This window comes from Caloenas nicobarica, chromosome 1, assembly GCF_036013445.1.
Source record: "Caloenas nicobarica isolate bCalNic1 chromosome 1, bCalNic1.hap1, whole genome shotgun sequence".
Taxonomy (NCBI): domain Eukaryota; kingdom Metazoa; phylum Chordata; class Aves; order Columbiformes; family Columbidae; genus Caloenas; species Caloenas nicobarica.
Genome location: NC_088245.1, coordinates 188,515,841 through 188,542,723, shown reverse-complemented (window position 1 = coordinate 188,542,723; position 26,883 = coordinate 188,515,841). Strand labels below are relative to the sequence as shown.

The following is a 26,883-nucleotide window of genomic DNA, read 5'->3' as shown; positions in this document are numbered from 1 at the left end:
GCATAGAAAAATATTTATCATAGGAGTCAACTATCATATGAGAGAAATTGCATTTGTTGTAATTGAAAAAGATAGCTAAAAAGTTTCTGTGGGTTATTGCAACAGTACAAGAATACAAGATGCTTCCATTTATTAAAAAATGTAAAACAAATCGTGAAAGCTAAAGCAGGCTACAAAACAGAAGGTCCCCGTATTATCTTTCTCTTGACTATGTTACAAGATCATGTGCCACAGTCGAGTACTATAAAGTGTAATTCTGCATTTGCTAATATAATTCTTAAAACACTCCTCCCACCCCAAAAGCACTATGCAAAATATATATATTTGTAAATGCTTCCTCCTGTAAGCATCACAACCTTGTTATCACGTAATCACCCTGATCAATTGTTTCCTGGTTCCCATCACAGTCAATGCAAATGTCCAACTCCTTGTCCAGCTGATCCTGTGGTGTGGCTGGTTCTGAGTTCTGTAACTCCATTTTCTCTGTTTCTGAAGCACAAATACTCCCCTCTTCCTGTGAATCCAAAGAGTTGCTGTTATTTTGTGATTCAGCTAAAATGCATTTTTCATCAGGACTTTGGATGTTCAATTCACAGTCCATGCTCAGTTCTCCCTCTTCCAGTTCAGCACTTTTCTCACATTGTTCTTCTGCCTGTTGACGGGAAACTTCTTCAGAAACGGTGTATATTTTATTTGTACTCTGCTCCACAGAGTTTGTTTTTGATCGTCTGTGAAATAACCCAAAATTTTTTATGTCTGTTACAAAATTCACACGCTTTTGTTTCTCCTTCGTGGACTCTGACACCATCATTGCTGAGCCATTGCTTACATTATGTGCTTCAGAGGCAATAGTGGCAGATCTTGGATGAATCATTGTTGTTATGTCAAAAAGGCTGAAGGTGTTCTTTTTTCCTTTCTTGTTTCCTTCACTCTCACCATTTTCTTCATTTTCTGACAGAGAGGCAGTGTCTTTGTTATTCTTTGCAGTCTGCAAATTAGACAGCTTGCTTCCTTTTAATAAACCCAGGACTTCAAAACGAAAGCTGGAAATATCTTGTTTTAACTCCTAAAAATTAGGAAGAAAGATTAAATATCAGAGAATGAAAGCTAATTTGACTTTTTCTCTTGGAATCAAAAAAAAAAAAAAAAGGAAAAAAAAAGCTTATGATAGGGTTTTCTAGGGATCAGTAATAAACTTCACCATCTGGATAATATCTGGCATCTTCAAGGTGGTTTTCAGACTCAATCTATTGCACCTTTCAGGTGAGACAGAAAAGTGATTGACAATTTTATCAAGAGGAAACTTCAAAGGAAACGTGCCTTAACCCAGACTACTCATAGAAATCACCGACAGTGGTGGAGGAAGGAACATGGACAACTTGAAGACTTACAGCCAATCTGCTAGACAGTGTTATCCCATCACGACGACAGCATTTTGATCAGCTCTTAACACCATCCCCTATGCACACACACATGGGGACACATGCATGCATGCACAGGCAGGACTTGGTGCATTTCCATGATATCTTTGCCAGCTGGCAGCTAAGCCAAAACTAATCACTCCAGGCTGCTTTCTGCCAGTGCAACCTCTGTCTCTTAAAGGGCTGCCTCAGGAGAAGGCACCTTGCCTTCAGGAGGTCCCTATTCATTTTCTCTAAAGGGGTAATGAAGCTCAGGCTCTGGCTGTATCTTCTGCATGGCTAAGCTGAGGCAGATTAATATAATTTTGAACATCTGGAATTAAGGTGCCAATAGTAACAAAAACGTTTTAATGCAAGAAATACACAGTGATGGACGTTAAGTGTTGTGATTTATGTGGACCTGTTCACCTTGTCTGTGTCAAAGGATTTTAATATTTCAATGCTTATTTAAGTTTGCCATCTTTTAAGTCATATAAAAGGTGTCCTGTTTACAAATAAATGCACAACAGCTCTCTGTAGGAGAAAATCTCTCTTTCCTAAGGTGCTGAAACTATTTGTGTCTTGCTTTTTGTGTTGTTACACACACTTAGCCCCTCTTAGGTGTTCCCTTACATGGGCATAATTCAAATTAGCTGATAAAACTGATTATTGTTTCAGCTAAACAAAGAAGGAGACTTGCTGGAGTCCATGTATAATACAATGCTATCTGTGTGTGGTCCATCAGGATGCAGACACTGCGCTACAAAGCAAGATATATGCCACCTGAATAACTGGGTAGTTTGAAGAATATGTTTCGCAGTCTTATAATATCTTACTATAACACCTATAAACATTTGAATTACCACATACCTTAAAATTTTCTTCTGTCAGTCCTTCCTCAGTTTTGGCATCTCTTATCATTGCTGCAACATATCTCTTAACCAGATTTCTCATGACTTCCTAAAAATATAAAATATCTGCACTTACTGGGAATGCTTTGATTTCTTTGTGCTTTAGAAACATGACAAAAAATTATAAACCTTAGATCTGGTTCAAAATTTGTTCTGCTTTTCAGTGGAAGTGCTGATATTAACTATCCTGAGAATGGCTGTATTAGTTTTCACCAAAGGTACATCTCATGCCAGTAATGTGCAGTCTGACAGTGAGAAATTGCTGATGCTTCACAAGCAGTGTAAGTCTAGAGCAGCTGTATAATGTTATTTTGCAGCTATACACTCCCAAGCCTCCTGCGATGTGAAATTCAGTGACTTTCTGAATCAGAAATGATAGCTCTTGTTTCAATGGGCTGTGACAGGTATGTGTTTTGAATGCATGTAAACTTTCAGCATTCACAAATCCTCTGCCAGTGAATTCCATAGTATAGCTGGAATAAGATTCCATTTGGGGATTTGCTTATTTTTAACCTGCTCTCTGATGGTTTCCATTGTTGTCTTCTACTTCTAAGAATCCTAAAATTACTTAGGTTGGAAGAGACGTCTGCCTGGAGGCTCTCTGATCCAGCTCAGGGCCATGTCCAGTAAAGTGCTGAATATCTCCAAGGGTGAATATGCTGCAGCCTCTCTGAGCAACTTTTTCCAATTCTTTACTACCCTGACTGTGATGATGATTTTCCTTATGGAATTGCCCTTCCAGCATCTTGTGTCCATTGACTCCTGTTCTTTTTCTGTGCACCTCCAAGAAAATCTGGCTTCGTCTTCTCTCTAGCCACCCACTATGTTAGTGAAGACAGCAATTAGATCCCCCTTAACCTACTCTAGGCTGAAATCTGAGCTTCTCCTTTTATGTCAGCTCTCTAAACATCTTGGTGGCCCTTTCCTGGATTCCTTCCAGTTTGTTAACATCTCTCTTGTAGTGGGGGGTCCAAAACAGGACACACTGCTCCAGGCACAGCCTTACAAGTGTGGGCCAAAGGAGAATAATCACTTCCCTCAAAGTGCTGCCTACAGCCTTACTAATGCAGTATAGTAGGTATCTGGTATTCAGTTTGAGGATACATGGTAAACAACTGCTCCGTGTTCATCCTCTCCATGATTTTATAGATCCCAGTTGTATTTCCCTCTTTTTCAGGTTGGAAAAGTCCTAGATTACCTAATCAGCACCCACATGGAATCCATTAATTACCAAACTTAGAAGTGCACAGCCCACATCTTGTTTAACTTGCAGCCCTTTTAGCACAACAAAAATTGAAAATAAATCTTGAAATTATTCCTTGTGCTGCAATAACCTCAAAAAATCAGAGGCTGAAGCAGGAAGAATGGAGAAGAGCAGCTTACAGAGGATCTAGGCAGAGAGTTTATTAAGGGACAGGAAGTTGCCTATGGGGGACCAGAGCCAGAGAGATGGAGTGCAGGTTCTGATGGAGCATGTCAGAGAGCTGCACATGTGATCCTGACAAATCCCAGCAGGGAGGTGGGGCTATGTGTTTGCTTTTTCAAAGGCTATTCATGTTACAGTGAGCAAAATACTGGTTAGTATGTTATTGCTCCAGGAAATATTTTCTACTTCTCAAATGCTGTTGTTGAAACACCAAAAAACAATTGCTTGTTTGCTGAGGATGAAATAAGTATGCATATTGTGTGTTGTTCGGTTCTTTTGTTGTTGTTGCTGTTTTGTTTTGTTTTCCCCTTCTTCAAGAAGACCTTTTCAAGGTAAAGAAAATAATTGCCCCCAAACCAAACATGAGCCTGTACCTGGTATTGATGATGTCTTCTTAGATTGTCAGCTGCACGCCTCTGAAAAAAAAGAAAATAACAAAAAGCCATGAATCCCTGTCTGGTAGTAAAATACTTACAGCATAGGAAAACAACAGGTCTGTGCAGTATGTGGTATCGAGAAAGATGAGAGAGATGATTCAAAGTCTGTTGAAAAATGGCATTGTTGGAGCAAAGCCTGTCATTAGCTTTACAGAAGAGGCAATGTTTTCATTGGGAAGGTAAAGTAGATTTTTTACGTTTTCATCAATGTGCTGCTATTCCAGCATTGTCATGGATGTGGTGGGGCAGCCAGGTCTCTGCTCACAGAACCCTTAAGTTACGGATCTGAGACAGAAGGGGAACAGTGTGATCATGTCACTTGCACAGACTGAAGCATAATTTACTGAATTGGGAAGTGCTTGACATAAACATGATGTTAGCAAGACACTTGCTATGGGTCCTGATGTCTCATTTAAGTTAGAGCTAATCAAAACCTGCACTATAAAACTGTATTAAAGAGAAAATTTCATTCTTAGTTCCCTGCTAGAAACACTTGATCACAGAGAGGGGTATGAAGACAGAAACTTAGCCTGCAATGCAGAGTTTGGTGTTGATAAAGAGGGAGGGGAAGAGGGATAGTAACTCTGAATAGGAACAGCAAAAAGAAGTATGACAGGATGAATGCATGGCACAGGCTTCAAGAAAGTGTTGGATTAGATTATACTACCATAACTAAGGGCTGTCCAGAAAAAGAGGGGGGAGGAAAAGCCCTGAATTACTTAGTCCTTGAATTACTATTGTCCTCAGTAGCATACTGAGTCACATTTCCCTATTCTCTATCTTAATTATCCCAGACTGAGGAAAGACTTACAATTTTATCTTGGGTTCTTACATCTGCTGCTGGTGAGTAAAGAAGGTGTCTGTCCACTGATTCTATTTCCACAAAACAGAACACTTAGAGAATCTTAAAATAGGATAAAAGGACATCCAAGGGACTTGTTAAAATTGACCTCAGTTTCATAATGAGACAGGCACAATAACGTATTTTGTCATCTTCTTTTACTTGAAACTGATTGGCAATTTATGCTTAACAATTTCCCTGCACTTGGAATGAGTTTGCATTTCTTGTTTGAAATTAATTTGAAGGATGCAGTAGCTCTGTGGCTGGGCTTGGCAAAAACTAATGGAGTAAAATAATTATTTTGTAATTGCTCTAAACTGACACTGTGTGGTAGGGCTTTATACATAAACATCCTTTCTTCAGTATTTTTCCAGATCGTGTTTGTGCATCGATGCGTCATCCGAAGACGGGAATTCGTTGTGTTTAAGGGTGAGAGGGGGGCGACCCTGCCCACCGCCAGGGAGCGGGGGTTAAGGCAGTCCTGGGAAGGCCAATACTCTCCTACCATTTGTCTTTATCCAGGTTCAATTTTCTGCTTTTTCTCAGCTGACCACACGATGGAGATGTTTCATTCCTGCTGAGAGAGCACTAAGGGAATCGGCGTCTAAGAGATCTCTCAGCAACAAATCTGAGTGACAAGCAAAACCACTGTAAGGTGTAGCTGAAAAGCACTTCAGTTCAGGTAAAGCTAATAACTCCTATAATTAAAACAAATTCTGCCCCTTGTCTTGCAGACTACTTTCTTCAGTTGCTGTCTTCTCTGCTTTATTTTACAGTGAAATGTGAAAGAAATACGTAGGTTTAATTCTGTACCCATAACAAGAAATAGCTAAATCAAGTTTATCCTTTTTTTAGCAAGCAATTCTGAAACTTCCAGAAACAGAGGCTGTGGCTTTTCCACTCAATGCTATGTCAAAAAGTGCAATTTAGGATGACTATCTAAACAAATTTTTTTGTGTAGTAATGTGTCCAGAACAGTTCTACTGCACTTCACAATTGTTTTCAATCCATACTACTGAGAAGCTAAAGTAAATGCATTTAATGGTGTGTTTTCATACACAAACACATGCATACTGCACAGGGAATTATGCATACACATAACCTATCGAAGTTATTACTGCCACCATCAAGCCATAGAATCATTTTGGTTGGAAAAGACCTTTAAGATCATCAAGTCCAGCCCTTAACCTAACACTGCCAAGTCCACCACTAAACCATGTCCCTAAGCACAGCATCTACATGTCTTTTAAACACCTCCAGGGATGGTGACTCCACCACTTCCCTGGGCAGCCTGTTCCACTGCTTGATAATTCTTTCAGTGAAGTTTTCAGTTCTCTGTCTCCTGTTTTAACTGTTCAGATTGAGTTTCCAGTTCATAATTGCCTTTTGATTCCTACTGAAAGCAGAATAAATCTTTGCTTAAATATATCTGAAAATCAAGCTATTCACTACAAATACAATGGCATTAATATTCATATTATTCTTATTTATTATTTATTAGTCAGCCTGCTTTTCTCTACCTGGTCATAGTCTAACTTGTTGTTGTTGAAAGTTTGTTTCAAGTAACTGGCTAGCAAAGGGATAAAAGTTAAATCTGACAAAAAATAGCAACAGGGGAAGAAACACTCTTCTGATGATCGTATTGTATGAGATCATGAAATTGAAGGGGATACTTTTATCCCTTTCTATAGGGGGGGCGCACTAATATCCTCAAGGAAGCTTTAGCAGTAGTTTTACTAGTAGTGATAAATTTTTGGTCTTCCTGCTTATGCCAGTCCTAGTAATTTGCATTGTTTGGAAGAGAAATCTCTTTAGCAGTCAAAAATTTGATAATGTTAAATTACTTTTGTGAATTGTTTTATCAAAATGATGTCTTTTATAAAGTGGGAATTCAAATTTGCTCAGTGATAAAGCTCCAGAAAACATAAAGATTGTCTGAAGTATATGAGATATATTCCTCATCTTGAATAGAAGCTTCCCATAAAAAGGGTAAAGAACTTATCTGTGTTGACAAAGAGGTTTCGGCATGAGATGGTCCTTGGTTATACAAACACTTCAGATTACTGATTTCCATTCTAGATGGAAGGTGTTATTTATTTGTTCAACTTTCAATAACACATATTAGAGAGGAAATACAAAATACTTATATTAATTTAGGAGTTGCATAATTTTCCACTTGGAGAACAAAGACTAGGAGAAGGTAAAAGGAGACTTTCTCTGGCAAATTATAATAACTAACATGTACATTGCTTGGAAAAATGGCATAAAAAATCTAGATAGCTAGAAAAGAGGTAACTTTATATAAACACTTCAGATAAAAACAAACAAAACCACCTGAAAATAGCCCTAACAATCTTCTCCATTTTCTCCTCTGAAATACTTAAAACTATAGGTAAACCACTTTTTGGCAACTTACCAGACATAAAATGGAATGTAATTTGAGGAAAATAGTACAGTTTATTCCGGTTTCTTTTCTTTAATCTATTTTGAAAGAGCAATGGATTTCAGGTGGCCAACAGGAGTGTCCTTGGGATACCCCAAGGCCTTCCGCAGTCAGGAAAATTTCAGCCTAATCAATAGAGTTACATTACTAATCTGGCTTTTGCTAAGGTCAGCTGACAAAGCTAACAGAACTCCTATATATATATATATGTAAAGAGCATCACACACTGTTATTTCAGAGGTTTGGGTGTAGGAGACACTTTGTTATAATAGCTAAAGAGAATGCTTGCATATCTGGGATATGTCAAAATGACAGAAAATAAAAATGTGCTGAAATCTGAAGGGTAGATCTCTGTCTGATTAATAGCAGAGCTGAAGTACTAGTAAATCAGATGTAAGCATCCTGGCCTTCCTTCAGCTGTAGCTGTGGCTAGAGAAGCTGCCATCAGCATGGCTGGTCACTGTGTTGCTTCGGAGAAAAATTCTGTCCCTTGAAATAGCTCCCCTCATCTCCACCATCCACTGTTTCAGCTGTCCCAGTACAACAAAGGATGGCAGAACCACAGGACTGACATCCAAGGAGAAGCCAGTTAATCAGCTCTCTTCAGAGGCATCTCACTTCCCTGCAGGCCCTGTTCATTCCCATGATAGCTTTGTTACAAGCAGCACTGTAGATGGTTCTCCCAAGAAACTATGCCATACTTATTTCTACTGACATTTCTCTTCTTCATATCAGCCAGATAAATCCTTCCACTAGCATCTCTGCTGTAAACTATCATGACATTGAACCCTTTCTTTATGATTTCTGCCTGCATATAAAGAACTTTCAATTGTGCACATATATATATTTTTACAGTGGATTGTTGATGACACATTTAGTACAACCTCGATTCATTCCTAGCTCATGATTCCTGGCTTTTTGGTACTAAGGTTTCTTATGCAGCTATCATGTCTGATCCTTGAAAAATGCTGGCTTTAACAAGCCAGCTGCATTCTGTTTTGTATCCCCTAGCACTGACTCAGCCTTTGGATGCACACTATTGCTTTTTCTAGTGGAAAATACCATAGTACGTCACTGCTGATTAGCGCTTCCTAATGGGAGAGTTAGCATTTAGAGGTTTTGCAACAAAATGCTTTGAAATGTGAGTTCTGCCTTACAGGCAACATGGCATCCATACATCCATATAGTCAATATATGAAAATGAGCCTGAAAAATGAGTCTATAATGTTTTTTCCCCAGTACTGCTCACCGGGAAGGAATAAGAGTTCATAATGCAGAACCCAATGAAAACAAGGCAGTCCTGACAAAGCTTATCTTGTAGCTCTGAGGTCAGAGTTATTACAGGGGAGATTCCAGTGAGCTGGAGTCAGAGAGCTGTCAGCTGAGATCCCCAGACAAAAGGCAGAGAAAACTCCTCTTCATTTCCCTTCAGTTGTAAAGTCATAGAGGTTCTAAATTTAATTTGTGATGCAGTTGGTTGGAACAACTGAAGAAGTTCCGAGAACCCAAGGATGAACTGTAGGTGATGGGAATAACTTTTTCAAAACCAGAAAGCAGCACATTCCCCCAGGACAAACTGTGAGATCACCATGGTGCGCCCATTCATTCTCTGATGACTTAACCTCTTGGGGAAAATCCAGCTAGCAGCATCTGGTTTACATCTACCTAAACTGTGTGTAGACCTGACCACTGGAGTGAATAGTGGTTCCCACACTCTGATGAGTACAGACAGATTTTCCTAATGTGGAAATCCAAGCACATAGGCATACCCACATCTTATCCCATTTTGGAGCTTGGGTGCATAACTGGGCCTAGAAATTGCAAAATGTTCCAAATTCAGATAGCCCAAATTGGGCTTCTGTTATAGCTGAGGAACTTTGTAGTTTTATGATATGCTCAGATGGGCTGGCTGAATCTGCCTCATCAGTCACAGCCACTCACTTTTTCCAGGCAGCTGAAAGTCTTGTTGCCATGATGGCTTGGCTGGTGAGCCCTCTGCTTCAGAGGGGTTTCAGCTATACTTGAAGCTAAGTACCAAAAAGTTCCTATACCTTTCCCTCACCTATGTGCTCCACTACCAAACAGTTCAGTAATTGGTGGTTCACATTCCAGTCATAGAGAACCTAGGTTCAGCTCCTTCTGTTCTCTCAAGAGAGCACCTTTCCCCCACTAGAGTCTTAATGATTTTAAGATGGAAATCTCTCCTGTCACAGCTGTTCTTCTTAGAGTAAATAATTAGATATCCACCAGAGAACAGAAGTGAACCTGGGTCCCCCATAGCCCAAGCTATTTGCTTTACTTAGCACCTGCTCCTTCTCTCTCCAAACAGAAATTTCATCCTGAAGCTGAAAAGTCTTTCCCAACAAAAGCTTTTTTTGAAACTGGTATATACTAATGAAAAAGTTGGGTTTAACGATTTTTTTCATTAAAAAAAAAAAATCTATTTGTAAAAATTCCTAACCATCTCTGTGTATAGACTCTCTGCCTTTTGACCCTTTGTTGCACAAGTTTTCCAAAACCCAAGCTGCTAATTTCTAGAAGCTAGTATTTATGTACCCCAGCAGGAAGTAGCCGCAGGAACCAGGGGGTAATATTTCTGAACCCCCTTCCTCACCCTGCCATTCAGCATGGGGCTGAGAGCATGTTGTCTCTTTTGTTATTATTCCACAGACCCAGGAACGAGTGTACTCCAAGAGCTGCAGTTGGAGAAGGAAACAAAGGAAAAAACAATACAAAACAAAATGAAACAAAACAAACCTTATCCTGGATGGAAATTCTGACAGAAAATATTGTTCTGAAGATTTTGCTGGGATGTATAAGGGTAATCCGGATCTGTCCCAGTCAAACAGCGATATTGTGTTAACCAACCTTACATCCTCAGCTGCTATACACTGGCCTCGCTCCATTGATTTTAATATCACTCTATCAGTTTACACTAGCTAATCATTCCTACCAAATGTTTAGCAAATGCCTAGAAGCATTGCCCACTCTCCCCTCCCCCCACACAAATACATCACTCTCTTGATTTTCTCTTTCTAACAAAATCTCAGTTTTCCCTTCAGTTGGTCTCTGCATTTACTTCTTTTCCTTGCCAGGTTATACAGTGATGTTTTATTCTTGAAGTTCTTCACCATTCATGCTCAGTTCCTGTCTTTTATTTTTATTTCTATCTGAACCACTGTTTCTCTCTCTTCACTGCTTTTCCAATACTAGTTTTTTCAATGTTTCTTTCTTGCAGTCTATTACTGATTTGTTTCAATGCCATCCTCATGTTTATAAGCTTCCTTTTCTGGCTGTTCCTTTCCTAGTTACAAGTATGACAGCCAAGTAAAGCATATTTCCAACAAGATCAGGATATTGCAATAAGCCTGATTAGAAGCTTTCCACAAAGAGGACAAAATCAGCTAAGGAATTGTGAATTAGTTTTATATGTCACTCTTCCTCTTTATCATGTATCTGTACACCCCTCTGAACTCGTTCCTCTGAGTGTATCTGGTGATAAAACTGAATGCCAGGATATGACTGCAAAATTTGTAAAAAACCCCTATCTTTATTACTCACTTCTCGACAAACTGGTAGGAAATACAAAGAAAAGATTGATAGAGTAATGGTCCAGCAAAGAATTGTCTCATCCCCTGGCTTCTTTGAATTGAATGGATGTTTTTCTATCAGGGTCAGCAGCATAAGGACTATAGCCCTTTCTCCTTCCCCTTACCCAGACATGACACTCTCGTACTATCACTTAATGCTTTATTATCTGAGTTCCTAACATACTTGAAAACATTTATATTCACCAAATACCTATGGTATAGGGAAAGTGCCATTATCCACATTTTGCCTACAATAGTTTTCTTCATGTTGGAGTTGGCTAAATGCAGTCTAGTTACTGACGTACTGACTTGCTCGCTATGGGAAATGCAAAAAACATAACTAGAAAGATTTAGTTGTTGATGGGTTAGGTTGCTGCCCAGATATTTCCTCTGACAATATAGAAAAACTGTGCTGCTGACTGAGGTATCTCAACTGAATAGAGCTAGGAGGGACAAATTCAAATTTGCTTTACCCACTGCAGCTACCAGAGAAAGTCTGTGGCTGAGATATTACACATGTACCTACTGAATCCAGGTGCAGGACTATTCTCGCTCCCCTTGTGTGTCTTTTCCCCTGTTTTTTCTCTAGAAATTTCACTGCTAATCAGCACTATTAGAATAGGGTACCAATGTGATTCTGAAATAATTCTGCCTGTAAATTCAAGTAAGCAATTCCAAGTAAATGCTGTTATACGTCAAAATATTTTCTTTAATGGGAGCAGCTTTTGGTAAGAATGCTTTTATGGTAAACCCATTTAATTGCATGTAAAGAGCAAGAGAGAGACAGAGAGTCAGATAATATCCCACAACAAATATTTTATACACGAGTCTGTGGTTCACGATATGTCAATGATACTTGAACCAGAGCACTTGATCTAGAGATCATCAAGCAGACCTCTGGGACTGGTAGACAAGTATACACATTTGATGTCTCATATTTGTATTGCTTTTAATCTTTCTTGCATTATCCGTAGATGAGGCACAATCATGGTTCATATTGTCATTGCTCAGGAATACAATGATGCTTTCTCTTTAGTCACACACATTTACATTAATGCAAAAAATAAACATGCTCTGGTAGAATTATTGTCTATCTCATATGTACATTATTTGAAAGTTTGTATGCTCTGTAAGGCTGAGAAAGACTCATCTGTATAGCAAAGAGGAGGACTGCAGGCAGAGTATAACAGGACTTACCCCTATTGTTCCAAAACTTTCAGGCTTTCTTCTAATTTTTTTCTTGCAAAGATGTCTCCATAACCATCTGATCAGATACCAGAGAGACTTTGGGCTTGGTATGACATTGAAAGGCGTGGGCAGAGTTCCTCCTTCTTCAAAGTAACTCATCCAGAGTTTTGTTCGAGCAAACTTCCACTCAATATCTGCATGATCCTGCACACGAGAAACACAACACCAGCACAGATGTTGCTGTAATTATGGAGCTGAAATAAACCTCTACAAAAATCTGAAAGCCTAAAACTGGAACGACTCTGAAATACTAATGAATTTTCTTGTTTAAAATACTGACATCTTCTTTTGACAGAAGGTCTTTAATACAAAGCAAAGCTAAGCTGCTTTACTTAAGAGGAGAGATGTTAGATATGTACAGTATATATCCACTTTCAGCCTTTCTTTCCTTGCTACAGGCTTTTAAATAATTAAAAGTCTCTCAAACAACAAAGGATAATTACAAGCAGAAAAATGCTACATTTCTGGAAAAAGATGTTTTGTTATAATAGCAGCTCATCATTATTCCACATAGGTCACTCTAATTACTCTGCTGTGTAGCAGCTTCACAAGTCTGTAAGTCTCATGTACTCTCCTAGTAACTGCCAGCCACAAAATTTCACAAATAGGTTATCTAACAAATCATGAGGCTACTTAGAACTGTTGAGTACATTTTTTTCATCTTACTTCAGAATTATATATTTGGAATAGGTTGTTGATTTTTAAATTATTTTTATTTGAAATTTTATTATTTTGGATTCTATACAATATTGAAAAATATCGAAAAGTTTGGAAAAAAACAAACAAACAAACTAAAATCCATGAAAAGATTACTAAATCCTAGCAGCTGAACAAGAAGTTTAAATCACTATTGTTAGATGTGGACAACAAACATAGTAGCCAAGAACTTAAACTACAGGTCTGGCCTTAGCCTTTAATATTAAGCCAGATATACAGTAATCAAACCACTGATTTAGGTGTAGTACTAAAGTTTTCTACCTGCAGTCTGAATTCTGATGAATGCTAGTATATTGTGATATAGTGTACCAGATTTTGCCAGCTAGCATTATATAAACACAGGTAGTCAATATTTCTTTTGTGGAAAACTTCTAATTTCCAGATTAGAAAAAAAGGCACATTTTAAAATCTTAACACTGAGAAGCTTTCTTTTATTTGTTTGCTTTATGCATGATCATATTTGAAATATCGTGATGAATCAGTGTTTATTTTCATTAAACCTTTCATTAAACCTCATTAACCTTAATAGACAGCTGAGAAATAAAAATAAGCCAATAGCTCTGATAAATTGCTGAATAAGGACACTGCTGAATAAGAAGTCATGACCTTTTGTTTGAATGGCTAATGTGTCCAAAATTGTCCTTGAAACATGGGCATTCAATTTCTATTAACTATATATCGACGGTATATAAAAATCCAAATAGAAAAGACTTTTAAAGGTTAATAAATATAATGTATTGAAAATAAAGTAGGGACAGACAATCTTTGCCACTCGCCAGAAGCTTCAGGAGACCCTTCTCAACCCATGAGCTAGCTTCTGTAGCAGGGCCACCATTCAGAGTTGTGGGGAAATTCCCCTCTGCCCAATCCAGCTGGTGTCTGGTTTTTGTGTCCTTCCAGAACAGTGCAAAAGAATTAGAACAGATCAGAGAATTTGTCCCAATATTCTGTCTGTAAAAAAGATTTACTGTCAGAAAAATGGGATGTAGGAACAGAGAGCAGCTATTTATTATAAATGATCTAAGGATAAGGAACAACTTACAGCAATAAGCTGGTAAGAATTATTCATCATGGCTATTAGCATGTTGAGTAGAACAACCAGAGAGATTACATTATAGGTACCAAACATGGTGGCTCCAACAAATTCAGTGAATTCATGCCTTGCTTTCACATTGGTCACATAGAGATTGATGAGTCCAAATATAGACCAGAATAATGACTGCAGCGTTTCAAATAATCTGAAAAACAAAACCCGAAAGGAATACATATATAGTAACAATACAGTTTTTCCTCAAACACACAAAAGTCCTTGACTTGATTGAGACAAATGATACTTAACACACTATATGCAACACATACGGAATATCTTTCTAGGGAAACAATGACTTAATGTTTCAAATCTGAATATGTAGATATACATTACTGAATCTATAAATAAGCTTGTGAGTAAAAGGCTGATTTTGTTCAAACTTCTGAGGGATAAATATAGTTTTAGAGACCTTATTTTGAACACCTGCCTTTGAAGTATTTTGACCTTTGCCTTGACCATAGAGGGTGGTAACTCAAATGATTGTGTTATACCAAGATGTTAAAACAATTATGGTATTCTCACACCTACTTGGTGTTGTCAGCTTATGCAATTTCTAGTTTGTGTTGGGAGCCATTGAGATAAAAGGAGTTGTATAATGAGAAGAACATTATTATCTTTAGTCTATGTTTTGTTTTCCAAATAACAGAGACATTAAAAACACAAAAATGCAGCTCTGAAATGAAACTCGTGTTTTTATAAATAAATGATATGATATTCCATTAAAGAAACTTGGGACAACAGCTAGGAAGCTAAACAACAATAACTAACTTTAAAAAAAATCCTCCGTAACTAGGTAGCTTGACATAATTTCACTTTTGTACAATGTTCAGCTATGCTATAGGTCAGAAGCATGGGCTCTGGTTAGCCCTGTTGCTTCCAAAAAGTTTGGAGCTAAATTTTCTGCTTCTCTGGTACCATATCTTGAGATTAATTGGAGTGAGTTTTTGTCATGGCCTCTTTCCTGTTCCTTTACCCTGATGCCAAATGCAGGTTACCCGGACTCGATGGGATGTGTGGGCCATCAGCACTGTCCCCACTGCACCCAGAGCAGGGAGGCTGCTGAACTGCGGGGACTTGTACCACCCTGGGCAGTCCTGCACGCTGTCCAAAATTAGGCAAAAATTAACCCTCCAGCCCCTTTCCCACCATGTGGTGTCATCTGTGAAACATAACTTTGTCATGCAACCCAGTACAGTGTCATCCTGCAGAGGTACCTAAGAGGGCATTATGCTTTTACTGATAGAAACTATCAGTCCTGAATCTCTGCTCTTGTAAAGCAGTGTGTATTAGCGGTAATGTATGGCTCTGGAGTCTCTTGTCTCAGCACAAATCAAACAACCACTATTCTCCCCTGCTCACAGTGGCAGAAAAGGCTCATAAGGCATTGCAGTTTGCCTTGACACCATCTTCTGGCACTAGTATGAGTAGCTCCCACTACTTCCTAGAGGAATAATATTGCTTCCCTCAATGTTCAGCTCTGGAAAACTTCTCTGTGCTTTTCTGTTCAGATCACACAAAGTTTAGATGTTATCAATATGCGAAATAAACATGTTGCATCTCAGCAAAGTTTCTTGATTAAGAGTATATAAAAGGTGCTATTTTAATAAAATCATTTACTTTGAGAAGGAAGCCATTGATAATAAATATATATTTAAAACAGCTTAGATATGATTCATAGAAGGTAATAGGGAACCGGTGTTCATAGCAGTAGTTTGATTCAGATTGGAAGTTGAAAGATGAGATAGAGATCATTTATTTGGTAGTTTTGGTACTATAGACGAACTACAGAACAAAGTAAAATCTATTTTTAAGTGAAAGAAATAGAAATATCATTTCAAACAGAAATTAGAATACTGTATTTGATTGCATGGAGTAGACACAGGGTCAATAAAAGCCTGGACTGAATGTTTTTTCCTGCCTCAATTTATCACGTTTACAAGGAATTTTCATGCCTTAGAACACCAAACTTATTTAATGCCCACAAGCAGATATGTAAGAAGTGCAGAGCAACAGCTGCCTTGATGAGCAAGCTCTGATCTTGTGATCTTTTTTCCCTTAATTCTAAATATGTACTTTCTAATCTCAGGTTATCTCCCCCTCCTCTTTATCTTTTGAGATATCTTGAATTGCACAGATTTCACTGTGGTATGGGATGAGCATTATTACAGAGTGATGTAATGTTAATATTTGTTTTATTAGGGTAACTTTAGATGTGTCTGTCAGGAAACCACTGAAAACCCAATAGAAAACAGCCTCTTTCCTGTGAGCAACATCTAAGCGATTAAAATATTGGGGACAGAGCGGAAGGATAGAAACAGATCATCCACTTACGTTGAAAATGCATTATTCTGCTTTTCACATCTTATTCCTTTGCAATTGCCGGGTTCATTTGTCTCGTAGTAGAAGTATAGCTGGTTCAATCCATTTGCAAAAGCTAACAGCACAAGGCAGTATATGAAGAGAAACTTCAAAATGTCCAGCAACATTCTTCCTAGAGATATCTGCAGAGGTCCCAGGTGAGAATTTGCAGTGAATAATGAGATCAAGCGAAGGGAGCTAAAGATGTTTGCGATTGCAAACAGGGCCTCAGCCACCAGGGTTGGATGCCACATGTCCCAGCTCTCCCGTGGAACTAACCCACTATACTGAAAACAAGCAGAAGGGAAGAAATTATTCCTCTATTTTTATGCATAAACAAGAACGTCAGCTTCTTTGTAAACTGTTCAATTAATTTGCAGATACCACAATAAAACTAAACATCTTTTGGAAAGCAGTATGTCTTCAGGAGAGTTTTTTATTTTAGGAAAAAGAAAAAGAAAAAGAAAAAGAGAAAGAGAAAGAGAAAGAGAAAGAAAAAGAGAAAGAGAAAAAGAAAGAAAAAGAAAAAGAAAAAGAAAAAAAGAAAAAGAAAAAGAAAAAGAACAAGAAAAAGAAAGAGAAAAAAAAGGGCTGTACCCATGTACTTGTCCTTCATTTTTATGTGCAGGGTGGTCTATGTTTTCTATTTTTTTGCCTGTGTTTTGGTTTTGGTTATAATTTTCACAGTAGCAAAAGCAAATCTAACAATTCTGACTGAGAATAAAAGGAACAGTTTTCGAATACATGGGGTTTTTAGAATTACAGAAACTTTCAGCTGTAAAATTGGGTAAATTAGGTCTTCGGAGAACAGTGCAGATATAAAATGATGGATAGAAACCTGCAAGAACTTTGGCAAGTTGGAACAAAACATTTAATCAAGGAATGAGTATATAGCTTAATCATAAACACTGGACCAATGATGAAAAAGCTGTTTATTAACGAACTGTGGCAAACTGCTTGTGTGTCTCATTATCAAAGAGTCCGATCCCTGGAACTCTGACTCTTTACTGTTCATACTCCACCAAAAAAATTCTTGAAGATGAAAGATGCTATTTTCAACTAGGGTTAAGTACTGTGGCAAACTCATTATTATTTATTTGGTCTCATTAATCTGTTTTACAGAACATATCAAAGGAGAGAATCTGTGCTATGAAGCATTCTAAAACCATGGAATAATATAATATGAAGCAGATTTCAAAGAGGAACTATGGTATGGTCTGTATTTACCTGCTCTAGGCCATGCAGATGCATCCTGCAGGCCTGCTGAGCATGACCTCAGTAGTAAGTGGACTCTTCCATGTCACTGGGGCCACATGAAACAACATAGCCAGGCATCACAACATTTCCACATCAAACTCACCCTCCAAAGAAGGTGACTGCTCTCAAGGTGGTTCAAGACCATCTGAGAAAGATGAACATATATAAGTCTACAAGACCTGACAAGATACATCCCAGAGTCCAGAAGTAACTGGCTGCTGTATTATAGTTCCCAAGGCACTTTCCATGATATTTGAGAAGTCATGGCAGTCAAGTGAAGTCCCTGGTGACTAGAAAAAGGGAAACATTGCACTCATTTTTAAAAAGGGTAGAATGGAGGACCCTGGGAACTACCGAGCTGTCAGCCTCACCTCTGTGCCTGGGAAGATCGTGGAACAGATCCTCCTAGAAGCTACGCTAAGGCACATGAAGGGCAGGAAGGTCATTCAAGACAGTCAGCACGGTTTCATCAAGGTCCTGCCTGACCAACCTAGTGGCCTTCTCTGATGGAATAACTACATCAGTGGACAAAGGAAGGGCAATGGATGTCATCTCTCTGGACTTCTGTAAAGCCTTTGACACAGTCCTCCACAACATCCTTCTATCTAAATTGGAGAAATACGGATTTGATGGGTAGACTGTTTGGTGGATGAGGAACTGGCTGGATGGTCACATCCAGACAGTAGTGGTCAATGGCTCAATGTCTGGATGGACATCAGTGACAACTGGTTTCCCTCAGGGCTCTGTACTGGACCAGTGCTGTTTAGTATCTTCATCAATGACTCAGTGGGATAGAGTGCACCCACAGCAAATTTGCAGATGACACCAAGCTGAGTGATGTGGCTGACACACTTGAGTGACAGGCTACCATCCAGAGGGACCTGGACAAGCTTGAGAAGTGGGTCTATGTGAACCTCATGAGGTTCAACATGGCCAAGTGCAAGGTCCTGCACATGGGTCAGGGACACCCCCACTATCAATACAGGGTGGGGGATGAAGGGATTGAGAGAAGCTCTGTGGAGAAAGACTTGGAGGTACTGTTAGACAAAATCTGGACATGAGTCAGCAGTGTGTACTTGCAACCCAGAAGGCCAATCGCATATTGGGCTGCATCAAAAGGAGCATGGACATCAGGTTGAGGGAGGTCATTCTGCCCCTCTACTCTGGTCTGGTGGGGCCCCACCTAGAGTCCTGTGTTCAGCTCTGGAGCCCGCAATACTGGAAAGACACGGACCTGGTGGAGATTGTCCAGAGGAGGCCACCAAGATGATCAGAGGGCTGGAACACCTCTCTTGTGAGGACAGGTTGAGAGACTCAGGGTTGTTCAACCTGGACAAGTTCAGGGAGACCTTATTGAGGCTTCTCAATACCTAAAGGGGGGTTATAAGAAAGATGAGGACAGACTTTTTAATATGGCCTGTAGCAACAGGACAAGGGGTAATGGTTTTAAATGGAAACAGGGTAGATTCAGACTAGATATAAAGAAGTATTTTTTTACAATGAGGGTGGTATAACACTGCAACAGGTTTCCTGGAAACATTCAAGATCAGGATGGATGGGGCTCTGAGCAAGCTGATCTGGTTGAAGACGCCCTTGTTTATTGCAGGAGGATTGGAGTAGGTGACCTTTAAAGGTCTCTTCCAGCCCAAACCATTCTATGATTCTGTGATTCTATGATTCAAATTGCAGATAGGAACTGGGCATTATTTTGGACAGTGATAGTTGGCACAGGACCCCACCATGCTGCAGTTGCTCTAACCAACTGCTAGTGCAGATGAGACAGTCCCAGTACCCGACAGCGATCCCTGGCATAGTTTTATTTATTCATGTAGAAGCAAACATACTATCTGACCGTTTTGGTGATCTGAGAATGAGAACTGCAAAACTGGAGAATAGCAGGCCATTGAAGAGTTAAGAATAGCTCAGCCTTACACTTCAACCACAGTGATATTTGTTCTTTACAGGGTACGGAATTAAATCCAGACCTGCTGGAGTCATAGGTCAGTACTCTCTTCACTAGACTAGCCTCTCCCAGAATGATCATGCCATAAAATCAAGTCTTACTGCATTTGACATCATAGCTCCAAGACAGCTGCTATTCTGCCTCATCCACTATTACCCTTCTGTCTAATTCTGATTGATTCAAGATTGGTGATGGAGTAGCAGGGAGTAGAAAACAGAACTGAGCTACCAGAGACTAATAGGCAAAAGCGAGAAGAAAATGAAGGAGAAAAAAATGTCAATATTTATTAAGAGGGATGATACCTCCTCAACATGTTGGCTACAATGCCTTTCTCTGAATAATATTATACAGTATATTATTGTGTATTCTGATGGCACTTTACAATACTTGTATGTGAAAACTTGCATCTATTAAGTAACTAAGAACAAGTGTCAGTACAAGCAAAGATTAGATGCTGAACAGTGCAGTAGATGTTCACATTAGCGAAAGTACACAAGGTGTGTTGGGGCAATAAGGTAAAATATATTAATGAAAATGTTTAAAGAAGATATTTGAAACTAGGAAGAGATGGAGTTTTTGGTAGAGAATCAAAAGAATCCAACTGCAGACATATTTTAATTGAAGGCAAGTACTGGCAGATTCCGAGGAATTTAAACAAGCCGGGGGGTGAGAGGAAATCTAAGGAAATACTCATCTGAGAAAAACATGGAACTACAGGACACTGAATAAGGATGCCATTTAGTACAGTAAGAGAGAAAGGACCAGCTTAAACCAATGAGGTGTGAACGGCCACATCTGTGCTCCCTGTCACCTCGTTTTACTGTCAGCAAAGAAAAATGAGCCTTTCTAGACTAGTAGGAAAGCAGATATCCCAAACAGGTCAGATGAGTTGCTCTTTAATTTCCTCTGTTTCTCCTCATTGACTATTGGGGTAGGGGAGAGGCTACCTTATAGTTATCACCTGACAAAATGTATCCAATATCACCTTTTCCAGAAGAGATGAGGTTAAGGAGAAAGATGAGAAGAAAGGACTTTATTTATGATGTTCTGGATTGAGACAAAAAACTGGTCTGTTAAAACAGAAAGAAAAGATCAAACAACCTCTTGTAAAAGGGAAACCAAAGGCACAACTGTGTTTTATAAGCTTAACTGACTCCACCTTTCTCAAGCCTCAGTGCTTCCTGCATGTGTGGGTACGATGCAAAAGGTCTCATGGTTGTGGGCAGAGAGTGAGGGCTGCTATTCCAGTTTCGAAGAGATGTGGAAATACTTGGTGAGAAAGGTGAAGGCCTCAGAAGTAAGTTTGGAAATGACCTGTGAAATATGCTAGTCGAAATGAGACAGCAAATAATATAAAGAAAAACGTAAGAGAGCTCTGACAACAAAACTCTATTGATTCCACTCACTAGAGGATGCTGAAAAGAAATCTAGAAATATCAAAGAGCCAGGAGAACAAAGAAGCTCATATGCAAAAGGGTAAAGAAAGCAGAGGAGCAAAAAGACTAGGCATATTAAAACCAGAAACAGTGAAAATATGAAAAAAGAAAAACTGTATTTTAGCACCAAACAGCCCAAAACATCCAGAATTGAAATGTTTGTTCTCTCACTCATGCCTGTTGATATTCTTCCATTTTATATAGAATAAATAAATGGTTATTGTTCTAGGGAACGGAAAATAGTAAGACTGAATATAACAATGCTGAGCTTGTTGTAAATCATGATGTTGATAATTTGCAGTCTTTCTTTGGTTATTCTGTGACCCTGCTGAACTTCTGTCCCCAGTTCAAATGCAAATACAACCTTTTGACATGTAACAAAGCCAACCATGTTTTAACATGATTCAATAATACCTATCATTGGCCTGTTTGTTGAAAGAAATGTACATGGCACACCAATGAAAATTAAGAAGAGTAGAAAACAAATTGAGTGGGATATAAACAGTGGAGTTTCAAAGCAAATATATGATGGTTGTGTGATGTCAGCTAGGGAATACACCATAATAATTCTTGATACTTACTCAAAAGAATTCAAATGCAGATCTAATATCAGAATCATTTGTGAGAAAAAAGCTGAGCAATCACTGTTTTCCCATGAAAACAAGTGTCATGAACTGTAGGTCTCATGAAATCACCAAGAGAGATCAAATAGACTTGGAGATCAGGCTATCTGAATATTTAATGGGCTGTTGGACCTTGGTCAAATGTGAGTCCTTGCTTCTGATAACAAGAAGAAAGGTTAAATAATACCCATTTCAGGAAAAGAACTTTAAGTCATTTTCTGGAAGGTCACATGTGAATGCGAACTCTTCCTATTTTAAAACTATGTCCCAATCTTTGAATTCATTATGATGAATTTCAGAGCAGCAGTAGGAAGAGGATGGGGGATGGTCTGGCAAAGAGCTTTAAAACATTAATTACACTGAGGAATCAAGTCTACAATTTTTCAGGGAGGAAGGGGTTAAAACTATGTAAATGGACATTTGGTCTGTGAATATGGTGAAACATCAATCAAAACCACTTTCCAATGCAAACACATAAGAAGAAGAAGTAGTTAGCTTCTACAGAACTGGTGGCAGACGAGAAATATTAGCCTATTTACAATTGAACAGAGTACATCTGACACAGTGATCATCAAGCTAGTAAATACTGAGATAAATAATGTATTTTTAGTTACTTTTCAGAGTTCTTGCCTTGAATAGGAACCTGTTTCCCTACCATCTTTTCATGTCAGTGGCTGAGACACATAATCAGCAATAGGAACTTAATGTGATCTCTCACGGAACTGGAAACAGGCAGCACGAGGTACAATGCTCAGGTTTAACACACTTTTAAGATAAAGCAAACATGGTCTGCACATAACTTGGCACTGCACCTAACTTTATGCATCAGTACAAAATAAATTATCTTCCAAAAAAAGTGAAAAGCATATATTTTTTTAGAGCACAACCACTTCTATTTATATTTGTAACCCTCTATCAAAACAGATGGGTTGCTTAAAATCAATCATCTTGTACTCTCATAGGACATGTGACAATGTACTACTTATATTCACATTATTTACTGGGGAGAGAGTATTTTCAGTGGATATATTGCATAATTTTAAAAGAACTCACATGTTGATACACAATCAAAGACAAAAAGCATAGACCTTTGAAAGATATGAGATGCACTCATTTTATTTGAAGACTGGCAATGGAACAGATAACTGAGGTATTTTAGCAGTCGTCTCATCCTGAAATTACACTCAGGTGTATTTTACACTATCCCATCAGCTGCTGTAAATAATATACATCTGCTTAATTACTATGTCAATCAGAGAGCCTCAAATGGGCAATAAACGCTACCTTTTTCTCTAGGAACATCTGTCACACATGAGAGTAGTATGAAGGCACTCTCATAATTTTATTCAAGGGACTTAGTTGAAGCTGGCTTGAGTTGATTCAGGGAAGGTAGAACACACCTAAGAAATAAGCTTATCTATTTGATTCAATAAATACAGAAAAGCTGTATTTTAGAAAAACCTGTCTTGCAAATGAAAATAAAAGCTTTACATCAAAACGTACTGGTTACATTTGGCATCCCTTCAATCTCACCTGTTGTAGGTATTTGACGAAAATACAGCTGGGTATTAAATTACATTTGCATTACTCTGTTCATTACATCATCATGTGTTTCAATTGTCTACCACAACTGAGGGCCTTTTAAGGAAGAAAGAGTTATTTGGATACAACATTGCATGTGCAGTTAAAAAATAATAGCCGCAGAACCAAAGATATTGCTTTATGCACTGTGTTGATTATGGCTGGCATGCAAGCACTAATTTGCAGATTAATGGATGCACATTATCCTAGATACTGTCACCTTGGAATCTGATTACTGTAAAGCAGAAGCAATGAAAGGATTATAATGTCTTCCAATTAATATTATTCTAAAAAGAATAACTGGCCATCTGCAATGCATTTTCAATGGACTTCTTGCTTTACTACAAGGGACAGTGAAATAACTACTTATTTTCCAGTCACTTTATTATAAGGCGTCATTGTGTGTAAGAAGACATTTCATGGCCTTTAAATGACAACTCTCCTCACACTTCCAAGCATCTTGCTCTTTCAGGCAACAGCTCCAAATTTCTTTGAGTGAGAAAACTTCCAAAAGATAGCAGCCAGAGAGCCAGAAAACCTTTTGTCACAGGAGGAGGCTGATGTGTGAACAGATCCCAGGTCTTTGCTCATCCCTACCCCGATAGACTGACTCTTGTGAACAGACACAAGATGATATAAATTAGAAGTTTCTGTGTTCCTCTATACTTATGGCAGGGCTGCATCAGGAACAGCTGCTGTTTGAGGATAGGGAGCTGTAACCAGCTACTCGTCATCTCTCTCCTCTTCTTTTACCAGCCAAAAGGGTCTTGGCATAGGAGATACTCTCTTTCCATGCATACAGGGTGGCTGGTGGCAGGGAACGTGAAACAGCTGAAATATAAAGTTGGTCACAGTGGCCAGTAGAAAGGGGTTTCTATTTTTACTTGGATGTTATAAGAGTTCCATAACAGATGCTAAGAAATGCTTTCATTTCCTTGCAGATGTGGTTTCCTTGCTTTTGAGACCATTTTTTGACTAAAATATTTCATTTTTTGAGGAATTTCAATCATATTATTGATTCATGTTGAATACATACAAAATGCAACATGTTCCATGGCTTTGGAAAGAAGGGCTGTTTTGCTGGAAGATACTTCAAAGAACGGGAATATAAAACTCTTCATAAAAGTCCATGAAAAGGGTGAGAAAATGAACATATCCAGCTTCAAGTGACCATTTTATCCCTTTCAGCTTTACTTTTTAATGTTGCATTTATCATACATTTTCTAAACAAAATTAAAATCTTGCTCTGCAGCTTTTTATTTTTCCCCTAATTTTGAGTAAATATTTTTCTTGCAGTGCTGTCTGAAAGTTTTGCATGGTGCATAAAATTATCTTAGGCACAATAGTTTCTTAGTGAAAAACAGGCAAACACTAACACAAAACAAATTTTGTGCAAGCATTAGTATATATTAGCAATGATTTTACTTTTCCAAGAAAATTACAGTATAATTGTTCATGATCAAATACTAAAAGATTGCCTGAATCAAGAAGAAAAAAGTATATATCACAATGTTTTGTTTACTCTTATCCTGGTCTAGCTTCTGGTTATAGCTGCAGAAGATTCGATGAGCATATCATACATCTCTTGCATCCCTATGTCTGAAAACCTCCAAATACAGAAAAATGTTTAAAGAAGCCTAATTTATTTTATCTTAAATATTTTTGTTGAATTTTTTAAAACAAGTTTACCTTTGAAAATGCAACAATTTTCAAAGAGATTGTTGCTAAGTACAAGGAGTTCATTACAAAATCCATGAGGTTCCACCAGTCATGAATGTAGTCCTGTAGTCCACCATCCCACATCTGTTTAATTTCACCCCAGATAAAACCTGTAAATAGAACATAATTTATTAAGCATGAATATTAAATAAAAAGGCTGTCACTATTCTAGACATATATCTCACAATGGATTGATTCTCCTTACATTAATTATAACATGAAAGTGGATAAGTGCTCTAAATTACACATTTAGTTAGGTGAAATTATATCTTTCCATTAATGTTTCTGGAATTAATTTGTCAGGCAAAAACAGAAAAAAATCATCTGCTTGTACAAGGGCAATTTCTTTGGCTTGCTTTAATCTCTCTTCCTATAGTCTCCTAATAATTATAAAAAGTGTCTTAAAACCAGTCACAACTGCCAACTCTGTCCTTGGTATCTGCTGCAATATAATTCAAACTGGAAAATTTATGACTGCAGGAGTCAATCCAACACATTAATTTATTTCAATTGGAACCCACACAATATGGAAGAGAATTTCTAATGCTGTTGTCAATCCTGAGGTAAAGTGTCCCTTTTCCACAGGAAAGAGTAGTGTCTCCAGCAGAATATTTTTTGTTGATTCCTTCCTTTGAGACATAGAATCATAGAATCATTTTGGTTGGAAGAGACCCTTAAGATCATCAAGTCCAACTGTAACCTAACACTGACACTAAACCATGTCCCTAAGAACCTCATCTACACATCTTTTAAACACCTCCAGGGATGGTGACTCCACCACTTCCCTGGGCAGCCTGTTCCAGTGCCTGACAATCCTTTTCATGAATAAATGTTTCCTAATATCCGATCTGAACCTTCCCTGGTGCAACTTGCGGCCATTTCCTCTTGTCCTGTCACATGAAGGAATAGAAACTGTTTTCAGGTGTGCAGAACACACATTGCACTGTACATGAAGTGATACAGAAATATTCAATCCCAGTGAGAAATAGTGCAAGCTGTCTGAGATGAACTTGATTTAACAGCTCCAGAGACAACTATGTGAAGACTCTTAATGCCATAAACATTAAAACCTCCACATTATTGTATAATATGGTATGATAAACCAACATGGAACATTAGATGCATATTTCGTATTGTTATCTACAGAGATTTTTTTGATAACAAGAATAGAGCTTTTAATTTTTCACAGTTAATTATTTTCTGAAAGGAATTTGTTACTGTTTTGCTCATTAAAGTGACAAAATTCATGACAAAAGAGAACAGTCTCTCACATTTAGATGTTGAAATACAGCTAATTCAACGCAGTTTTTCTCCACCTGCTTATCACATTTTGCTTTAGAAAAAGTTGAACAGATTTCATGCAAGCACCTGTACAGTCCTGCCTCAGTCTAGTTTGGGCTTGGTTCAGCTTTAACCTTAATATTCTGTCTCAAAGATCTTCTAGTTGAGTGCGTGGAAAACTTGTGTCTTCTCTCAAACATGATGCCATTTCATAGTATTTTGGCTTGAGTCTTTCTGTCTCCTGGTTGCTTTCAAAAGGAAAGGTTCCCTTCCTCCCTACCTTCTCCCCTCAAATCTCAGCTGCATGTTCCCATTTTGTTTCGTTGTGTCATCATCTGTAATCATGAGCCTTGGGAATATCTGAATCATCTGATTAGTCCAGCAACTTTTATTTCCATAGGGTTCATTTTCAGCCACACCACCATCAGTATTTCAGCATTCTGCAGAGCTGGGGAAACATATTCTCAGAAAAGACCATGGTAGAAACATGTAGACATGAAAGTGGGACATGCCCATTTTAGTGTCTACAACAGCCTAGACAGGCTGATTTCAACACTAACTT

The 26,883-nt window shown here is 38.3% G+C and overlaps 1 protein-coding gene across 6 annotated transcripts in view; it reads right to left on the bottom strand.

Annotated features, from left to right (window-relative positions):
* Positions 1-349: 349 nt before the first annotated feature.
* Positions 350-26,883, bottom strand: part of TRPC4 (transient receptor potential cation channel subfamily C member 4) — a 97,479-nt gene continuing 70,945 nt past the window's right edge. For 2 of the 6 annotated variants that reach the window (XM_065627991.1, XM_065628033.1), the window contains 7 exons: positions 25,011-25,150; positions 16,435-16,748; positions 14,056-14,251; positions 12,246-12,440; positions 4,112-4,153; positions 2,271-2,360; positions 350-1,066 (listed from right to left, as the gene is read on the bottom strand). In XM_065627991.1, the coding sequence (XP_065484063.1) occupies positions 350-1,066; positions 2,271-2,360; positions 4,112-4,153; positions 12,246-12,440; positions 14,056-14,251; positions 16,435-16,748; positions 25,011-25,150 (1,694 nt within the window). Of the gene's footprint in view, positions 1,067-2,270; positions 2,361-4,111; positions 4,154-5,726; positions 5,738-12,241; positions 12,441-14,055; positions 14,252-16,434; positions 16,749-25,010; positions 25,151-26,883 lie in introns of all 6 variants that reach the window. The other 4 variants (XM_065627999.1, XM_065628008.1, XM_065628017.1 and 1 more) reach the window with 4 other exon arrangements.